General features: G+C 38.6%; 1 protein-coding gene across 1 annotated transcript; it reads right to left on the minus strand.

Annotated features, from left to right (window-relative positions):
• Positions 1-5,170: 5,170 nt before the first annotated feature.
• On the minus strand, positions 5,171-8,052 carry LOC309805614 (Krueppel-like factor 10). Its single transcript, XM_082623674.1, has one exon. The coding sequence runs from the start codon at positions 7,934-7,936 to the stop codon at positions 6,494-6,496; it is 1,443 nt and encodes a 480-aa protein (XP_082479800.1). The 5' UTR covers positions 7,937-8,052; the 3' UTR covers positions 5,171-6,493.
• Between the last annotated feature and the right edge of the window lie 1,655 nt (positions 8,053-9,707).

The raw sequence follows: 9,707 nt of genomic DNA on the forward strand, positions 1-9,707 counted from the left end.
GCTTTTTCTGAATACCCTTTCTAGAAGAACCCTTGTTGTTGACACAGAAAATAGCACACTTGCTCCTGAGCTGGTAGGAGGACTGAAGAAGTAGCAAGTGCTCAGAATTAATTAACTCTGATTTACAAAGCAACATCACTGACACACATGGTAATTAAAATCTCACATTAGGCATTGTTTTATTTGCTTTGCTAAGCAACACACGCGCACACACAGAAAAAAGTGTCATTCTTACTGTAATCTGAAGAATGTTTGGGTTTTCTTGGGAGCACTTAACGGATGGCTGTAGGACAGAGAAGTTGTTTTGAAAACCAAAAGAGGCAGAGGATTTTAAATGAATGAAGCCTACCATTTATCCAACACCTATTATGCGGCACAGATCATCACAAATAACTGAATAATGCTGATGGCAGATAATATTTATTGAGTTCTCGTCTTGTGTTGATACTGGTGTAAACGTTTTATATCTATGTATTAACGAATTTAACCCACATACCAGCCTTAGGAGGTAGGTGCTCTTATGATTTTCATTTTTACAGATGAAGAAACTGAGGCACAGAGTACTACAAAAGAAGTGGCAAGGTCAGGATTGAAATGTAGACTGCCTGGCTTCAGATTCCGTGATCTGAATGACTATACTATGGTTTCTTAATTTATAAAGTTCCTTAAAGAAAATATCTTACTAAACCCTTACAAAACAATCATCTCACTTTACAAAAGAGAAACCTGAAGTTCACAAAAGATAAGAAACTTGCCATAAGTCACACAACTAGGAAATTATACAAAGGGGCTTTGAGTTCAGATCTGAATCCAAAGTTTGTGGTAATTTCTATGGTAGTCTCTCACATATAGTATATGTTACAGCCATTTTCTGTTAAATATATACAGACATAGAGAAAACTGACAGCATGATGACAAAAATCTGTCAAACAGCATCATCATCTTCCCGAACACCATCCACATAAATTTCTAACTCTCGATTGCTTGTTAAACTTAGACCTGAGAAGAAGGTTGCTGGGAAATAAATGTTTTGATGAATCACGGTTTTTACGTGGCTCAGGATTTTATTGTTTCTTGGTTAGGAAAGAGGCGATGAAAAGTCAAAATAGATAAGCTTTCAAAGACATGTAATCAGGGCTACAAATAAAGATGTGAAATGAAACTCCGGGATGTGTTGTAAGTTCCTGTGGAAGTGAAAGATGTGTTCAGACACTATGTTTTAGCAGATAGGGTCTTATGTGACCTCCAGGCTATGCCTTGACTTTAAAGTTATTGGTGTAACTCAATCCGTACTTAATGATGAAGATTACCCAAGATGAGGCCACTATTGTCACTGATGTGCAAATTCTAAGTAAGTGTTGATTTTCAGTTTTTTGTGGATGGGCTGACCACTGAATGACTGTACCAGCAGAGACTTCCTAGAGATGACAGAGGCCAGGAGGCCACACTGAGTTGTCACTAAAGGAAGCAGGCAGTCCTGTGGCCACTGCAGTTAGCACTACAGAGTTAGAAGCAGATGCTCCCCATTGGGTGGCAGCCCCTCACATGGGAAAAGGGAGCTAAAGGACATAGAACTGAAACATCTTATTCACTTAATTTTTCTAAAGTTTTACTGGGATTTAATGTGTAATAAACTATGTATATGTAAATTATACAATTTAATGATTTTGACATACTATACATTCATGAAAGCATCACTGCAACCAAGATGATGAATATATCCATCATCCCCAAAGCTTCCTTTTGCCCCTTTTTAAGTCCCCATCCCTTACCCACCCCTTTCCTCTAGGAAACCACTGATTTGCTTTCTGTCTTATAGGTGATTCAGTTTTTAGAATTTTATATAAATGGAACTACACAGTATAGATGTTCTTTTGTTTTTTGATGGTGGGCGATGTGTGTCTGGCTCCTTTTACTCAACATAATTATTTTGATAATCATCTATCTAGTGTGTATCAGTAATTTGTTCCTTTTTGCTGCATGGATATACCACAATTGGTTTATTTACTTGTTGATGGATGTTTGGGTGGTTTCCAGTTTGGGGCTATTATAAATAAAGTTGCTCTGAATTTCTCTACATGTGTGGATACATGTTTCTCTTTTCTCTTGGGTAAATACTGTACTTACGAGGGAGTAGCTCGGTCAAATAGTGGGTGTATGTTTAATTTTCTTTTTTTTTTTTTGAGAAACTGCTGGAGTTTTTACTAGGAGATTTTTCCATTTTGCATTCCCAGCAGCAGTGTAAGAGTGTTCTAGTTGCTCCACATTCTTGACAATACTTCTATGATTAGTCTTAAAATTTTTTCTTCCAATAAACTGTGCAATCTGTATTTTTTTTAACATCTTCATTGGAGTATAATTGCTTTACAGTGGTGTGTTAGTTTCTGCTTTATACCAAAGTGAATCAGCTACACATATACATATATCCCCATATGTCCTCCCTCTTGCGTCTCCCTCCCACCCTCCCTATCCCACCCCTCTAGGTGGTCACAAACATGGAGCTGATCTCCCTGTGCTATGCGGCTGCTTCCCACTAGCTATCTATTTTACATTTGGTAGTGTGTATATGCCCATGCCACTCTCTCACTTCATCCCAGCTTACCCTTCCTCCAGCCCGTGTCCTCAAGTCCATTCTCTATGTCTGTGCCTTTATTCCTGTCCTGCCCCTAGGTTCTTCAAACCAATTTTTTTTTTTTTTAGATTCCAATATATCTGTTAGCATATGGTATTTGTTTTTCTCTTTCTGATGTACTATACTCTGTATGACAGACTCTAGGTCCATCCACCTCACTACAAATAGTTCAATTTAATTTCTTCTTATGGCTGAGTAATATTCCACTGTATATATATGTGCCACATCTTTATCCATTCATCTATAGATGGACACTTAGATTGCTTCCATGTCCTGGCTATTGTAAATAGAGCTGCACTGAACATTGTGGTACATGACTCTTTTTGAATTATAGTTTTCTCAGGGTATATTCCCAGTAGTGGGATTGCTGAGTCATATGGTAGTTTTTTAGTTTTTTAAAGAACCTCCTTACTGTTCTCCATAGTGGCTGTATCAATTTACATTCCCACCAGCAGTGCAGGAGGGTTCCCTTTTCTCCACACCCTCTTCAGCATTTATTGTTCCTAGATTTTTTGATGATGGCCATTCTGATGGGTGTGAGATGATATCTCATTGTAGTTTTGATTTGCATTTCTCTAATGATTAGTGATGTTGAGCATTCTTTCATGTGCTTCTTGGCCATCTGTATATCTTCTTTGGAGAAATGTCTATTTAGATCTTCTGCCCACTTTTGGGTTGGGTTGTTTGTTTCTTTAATATTGAGCTGAATTAGCTGCTTGTAAATTTTGGAAATTAATCCTTTGTCAGTTGCTTCATTTACAAATATTTTCTCCCATTCTGAAGGTTGTCTTTTCGGCTTGTTTATGGTTTCCTTTGCCGTGCAAAAGTTTAAAGTTTCATTAGGTCCCATTTGTTTACTTTTGTTTTTATTTCCATTTCTCTAGGAGGTGGGTCAAAAAGGATCTTGCTGTGATTTATGTCATAGAATGTTCTGCCTATGTTTTCCTCTAAGAGTTTTATAGGGTCTGGCCTTACATTTAGGTCTTTAATCTTTGAGTTTATTTTTGTGTATGGTGTTAGGGAGTGTTCTAATTTCATTCTTTTACATGTAGCTGTCCAGTTTTCCCAGCACCACTTATTGAAGAGGCTGTCTTTTCTCCATTGTATATTCTTCCCTCCTTTATCAAAAATAAGGTGACCATAGGTGCATGGGTTTATCTCTTGGCTTTCTATTCTGTTCCATTGATCTATATTTCTGGTTTTGTGCCAGTACCATACTACCTTGATTACTGTGGCTGTGTAGTATAGTCTGAAGTCCAGAAGCCTGATTCCTCCAGGTCCATTTTTCTTTCTCAAGATTGCTTTGGCTATTCGGGGTCTTTTGTGTTTCCATACAAATTGTGAAACTTTTTGTGCTAATTCTGTGAAAAATGCCATTAGAAGCTTGATAGAGATTGCACTGAATCTGAAGATTGCTTTGGGAAGCATAATCATTTTCACAATGTTGATTTTCCAATCCAAGAACATGGTATATCTCTCCATCTGTTTGTATCATCTTTAATTTTTTTCATCAGTGTCTTACAGTTTTCTGCATACAGGTCTTTTGTGTCCTTAGGTAGGTTTATTCCTAGGTATTTTATTCTTTTTGTTGCAATGGTAAATGGGAGTGTTTCCTTAATTTCTCTTTCAGATTTTTCATCATTGGTGTATAGGAATGTAAGAGATTTCTGTGCATTAATTTTGTATCCTGCTACTTTACCATATTCATTGACTAGCTCTAGTAGTTTTCTGGTAGCATCTTTAGGATTATCAATGTATAGTATCATGTCATCTGCAAACAGTGACAGCTTTACTTCTTCTTTTCTCATTTTGATTCCATCTATATCTTTTTCTTCTCTGATTGATATGGCTAAAACTTCCAAAAGTACACTGAATAGTGGGGAGAGTGGACAACCTTGTCTTGTTCCTGATCTTAGTGGAAATGGTTTCAGTCATTCAACATTGAGGACGATGTTGGCTGTGGGTTTGTCATATATGGTCTTCATTATATTGAGGTAAGTTCTCTTTATGCCTATTTTCTGGAGGGTTTTTACCATAAGTGTGTGCTGAATTTTGTCAAAAGCTTTTCATGCATCTATTGAGATGATCATATGGTTTTTATCCTTCAGTTTGCTAATATGGTGTATCACATTGACTGATTTGTATATACTGAAGAATGCTTGCATTCCTGGGATAAACCCCAGTTGATTATGGTGTATGACCCTTTTAATGTGCTGTTGGATTCTGTTTGCTGGTATTTTGCTGAGGATTTTTGCATCTATGTTCATCAGAGATATTGGCCTGTAGTTTTCTTTCTTTGTGACATCTTTGTCTGGTTTGGTATCAGGGTGATGGTGGCCTTGTAGAATGAGTTTGGGAGTGTTCCTCCCTCTGCTATATTTTGGAAGAGTTTGAGAAGGATAGGTGTTAGCTCTTCTCTAAATGTTTGATAGAATTCACCTGTGAAGCTGTCTGGTCCTGGGATTTTGTTTATTGGAAGATTTTTTTTTTATACCAGAGGAAATTCTTTATTGTAAACAAGATATAAAGTACAAAAGAAATATTGTGCAAATTGTAAATCACAAGGATTTTTTTTATTAAAAGAAAATTCTTTTTTGTTTTCCAAGGGTCCAAAGTTTTGATGGCAGGAATCTACACCCAATATAGAGAAAAATGTTAAATGGAAAGACATAATGACGTTCTTCACTATATATTTTAAACAACTGACTTTTGTTTCACCACTGTATATATCAACCACTATACAAAACAGAATATAACAGAAATACTGCTAACAAAAGTGAATGTCCTAATTATTTTTCTACCTATCTACTTTGACATTCCCTCCCCCCTCAAAAAAAACTCCTATAAATTAACAGGACATTTGTCCACTTGTGAATAATGTTCACTCACTTTCTAATTCAATAAAGCACATGTTATATCCTCATAACATAAGGGTACTTTACTGATGACCTAAGCCATCTTTTTGAAGGAGTTATCTAAAATCCTTAATATCCCTTCTTTACAATATGTGTTTTCGTCTTCAATTTTTTTTCGAAACAAAGTGCAGTGTATTTTAGAGTCTACGGAAAACACATTGGTATACAATTTTCAAATCTACACAGGGAACTGCAGCCAACTAAGGTTCAAAGCATAATAAAATGCCTAGTTATAGTCATTTGTTAAACTTTTAAAACAAAAACGCAAAAAAAAAAAAAAAACCCTGAAGCTACACTTCAAAGCAATTAAATTAATGAGGATTCCAATTCTTTGGGACCTCTTCAGCAATATACAGTTGCTCAATTCCAAACGTCAGCAACTAGTGTAAAAATGCTAGTTCTAGATATATTTAACAACCATGTCCACGAAGTTGAATGGAAAGACTAAGAATAGTAAACAAGATAACTCTAGGAAAGGATAATAATATTCGCGATAATACAAATCAATTTTACATCTCCATCTCTGTACCGTAAAGTTTACTTCCAGTCTCTATACTCTTGAAACCAGTGCTTTTGAAGAATCACATTGAAAAGTTGGTCTCAAGTATAAATGGTGAAAGTAAAGTAATAAATTGTGCACACAAATTCAAAATCTGTGCTACCTGTGGTTGGGCTGACCTCACCTGAAACCTTCAAAAGATATTGAAAGGAATAAAAACTTTCTCATCTCTCTTACGTGGTAAGAAATGAGTCCTGCCACTCTTTGAGCTGCCTGAGGCCGTAGCACTTCTTACCATCTAACCCAGGCTGGGCCTTCTCCCCAGGCCGTGGGGCTTCTGCTTGCAGCCCGCACTGGAGGGCCACAGACTTGCAGTGGAGGCATTTTTATATCACCACTGGCTTCTGGCTGTGACCAAAGTTAGTCTGATTCTTCGCCATCCGTCTGTCACTGTGTGGGAGCAGGGGTTGGAGGTAGGGTAATGTCATTTAACTTGCTCACTTCCATCTGCCAGTTTGGTAGCTTCTTGGCTGACAGATGGCGCCGGGCATGTTTGGTCAAATGGTCGCTCCTCATGAACCGCCGGTCACACACGGGACAGGCGAATTTCTTCTCACCTGTGTGGGTTCGTCGGTGTCTGGACAGTTCATCTGAATGGGCAAACCTCCTTTCACAACCTTTCCAGCTACAGCTAAAAGGTTTTTCTCCTGTATGCGTTCTCATGTGGGCCTTCAGATGAGAACTTTTAAAGTATGTCTTGCCACATCCTGGATGGCTACAGATGTGACTTCTTATCCTTGATGAGTCAATCTGAGGAGTGACTTTTGCTTCTGAAGGAGAAAACCCTGGAGCAGGGGCAATGGGAGAGAGTCTGGTGCCATTTGGGCTCACCACTGGAGGCTTTGGGTTCTGAACAACGGGCTGGGGTACAACAAACATGACGGCGCCATTGGGCACCTGAGTGCCCATGAATACAACAGGTGGGCAGACGGCTGGCAGCTGACTGGGTGGAGTGCTGGGGACGACTGTTGTCACAACTGGGTTGTTTGCAGGGAGGGGAACCATCTGGCAGATGACGGGCATAGGTGGCACTCCCCCTGTTGATACTGCAGGTGGAGAGACTAAGACCGACTTTTGTTGTGGGGACATGGGGACCGGCTGAGACCTACAGATTACTGTCTCTGAGGAAGGCACAGAAAAGTCATAAAGTGCAGCACTTGCTTTCTCTTCAACACCTGCTACTGTGTCTCTCTCACGTTTGGATCTGTTTGGTGACACAGCTGCACAAGGTATGTTTTTTCTTGCAGCCTCAGCATTTAGGTGGGTTCTTCTTCGAAAAGAATTGTCCTGATAGTTAAGGATGCTGGCTGCTTTCACTGGGCAAGATCGGTGGTTACACAGCTGGGCATCAGCTGTATGACGAATCACACTTGTTGCCTGAGCCTTGGGGAGTTTGGGGGCAGGTACTGGGCTCTTCTCCTCTTTGAAAGGTGCAGCAGCAATGTGAGGCTTGGCAGTATCTGACAATGATTTGAAGTGTCCAGTAGATGGCGCTGGTGCCAGCAGATTTGACACTTGAGAGGGTTCAAAGTCAGAGGGACTGTAAGGTGGAGTCAAACAAAATGCTGGGACTGTATGAAAATCAGGTGTACCAGGAAGCAGATTCTCTTCTTCTGACATATCAGACACTGGAGTAACGGGTCTGCTTTCAATGTATTTCTTAAAATCAGACTTCCAACTGCAGCTCATTGACATAAGTGCTTCTATGGCTTCAAAGTCACTTTTCTCTGCAGTTTTGTTCCAGGAATACACACTCTCTTTTGATCTTTCAGAAATCATTTCCATTCTTTCCTCTGCAGCCTGCTGGAGAGAAGCGCCGAAGTTGAGCATGGTTGGCTGCCTGGCCGCCGGTGGCGAGCTGACTGGCTGCTAGGCTGCTTGGCTGCCTGGCCACAGACGGGCGACCGGAGACACTCGACGCCGCTCCCGCCACCGCCGCGCTCCGCGCCGTCTATTGGAAGATTTTTAATCACAGTTTAAATATCAGTGCTTGTGATTGGTCTGTTTATATTTTCTATTTCTTCCTGGTTCAGTCTCAGAGGGTTGTGCTTTTCTAAGAATTTGTCCATTTCCTCCAGGTTGTCCATTTTATTGGCATATAGTTGGTTGTAGTAATCTCTCATGATCCTTTGGATTTTTGAAGTGTCACTTCTTACTTCTCCTTTTCCATTTCTAATTCTGTTAATTTGAGTCTTTTCTGTTTTTTTTCTTGATAAGTCTGGCTAATGGTTCATCAACTTTGTTTATCTCTTCAAAGAACAAGCTTTTAGTTTTATTGATCTTTGCTATCATTTCTTTCATTTCTTTTTCATTTATTTCAGGTCTGATTTTTATGATTTCTTTCCTTCTGTTAACTTTGGGGTTTTTTTGGTTCTTATTTCTCTAATTGCTTTAGCTGTAAGGTTAGGTTGTTTGAGATTTCTCTTGTTTTTTGAGGTAGGATTGTATTGCTATAAATGTCCCTCTTAGAACTGCTTTTGCTGAATCCCATAGGTTTTTGGTCGTTGTGTTTTTATTGTCATTTGTTTCTAGGTATTTTTTGATTTCCTCTTTGATTTCACCAGTGATCTCTAGGTTATTTAATAGTGTATTGTTCAGCCTCCATGTGTTTGTATTTTTTATACATTTTTCCTGTAATTGATATCTCGTTTTACAGCACTGTGGTCGGAAAAGATACTTGATATGATTTCAATTTTCTTAAAATTACCAAGGCTTGATTTGTGACCCAAGATATGATCTATCCTGGAGAATGTTCCATGAGCACTTGAGAAGAAAGTATATTCTGTTATTTTTGGATGGAATTTCCTAATAATATAAAGTAAGTCCATCTTGTTTAATGTATCATTTAAAGTTTGTGTTTCCTTATTTATTTTCATTTTGGATGATCTGTCCACTGGTGAAAATGGGGTGTTAAAGTCCCCTGCTATGATTGTGTCACTGCTGATTTCCCCTTTTATGGCTGTTAGCATGTGTCTTATGTACTGAGGTGCTCCTATGTTGGGTGCATAAATACTTACAATTATTATATCTTCTTCTTGGATTGATCCCTTGATCATTATGTGGTGTCCTTCTTTGTCTCTTATAATAGTCTCTATTTTAAAGTCTATTCTGTCTGATACGAGAATTGCTACTCTAGCTTTCTTTTGATTTCCATTTGCATGGAATATCTTTTTCCATCCCTCACTTGCATTCTGTATGTGTCCCTGGGTCTGAAGACAATCTCTTGTAGATAGCATATATACGGGTCTCGTTTTTGGATGCATTCAGTCATTCTATGTCTTTTGGTTGTAGCATTTAATCCATTTAAGTTAATTATTGATATGTATGTTCCTATTACCATGTTCTTAATTGTTTTGGGTTTGTTATTGTAGGTCTTTTCCTTCTCTTGTGTTTCCTGCTTAGAGAAGTTCCTTTAGCATTTGTTGCAAAGATCGTTTGGTGGTGCTGAATTCTCTTAGCTTTTGCTTGTCTGTAAAGGTTTTAATATCTCCGTTGAAGCTGAATGAGATCCTTGCTGGGTAGAGTCATCTTGGTTGCTGGTTTTTCCCTTTCATCACTTTAAATATGTCCTGTCACTCCCTTCTGGCTTGCAGAGTTTTTG

Source organism: Mesoplodon mirus (assembly GCF_964341445.2).
Source record: "Mesoplodon mirus genome assembly, chromosome: 5".
NCBI classification, from domain to species: domain Eukaryota; kingdom Metazoa; phylum Chordata; class Mammalia; order Artiodactyla; family Ziphiidae; genus Mesoplodon; species Mesoplodon mirus.

Coding starts and splice junctions, on each gene's coding strand:
- LOC309805614 (XM_082623674.1), bottom strand. CDS start 7,936: ATGCTCAACTTCGGCGCTTCTCTCCAGCAGGCTGCAGAGGAAAGAATG.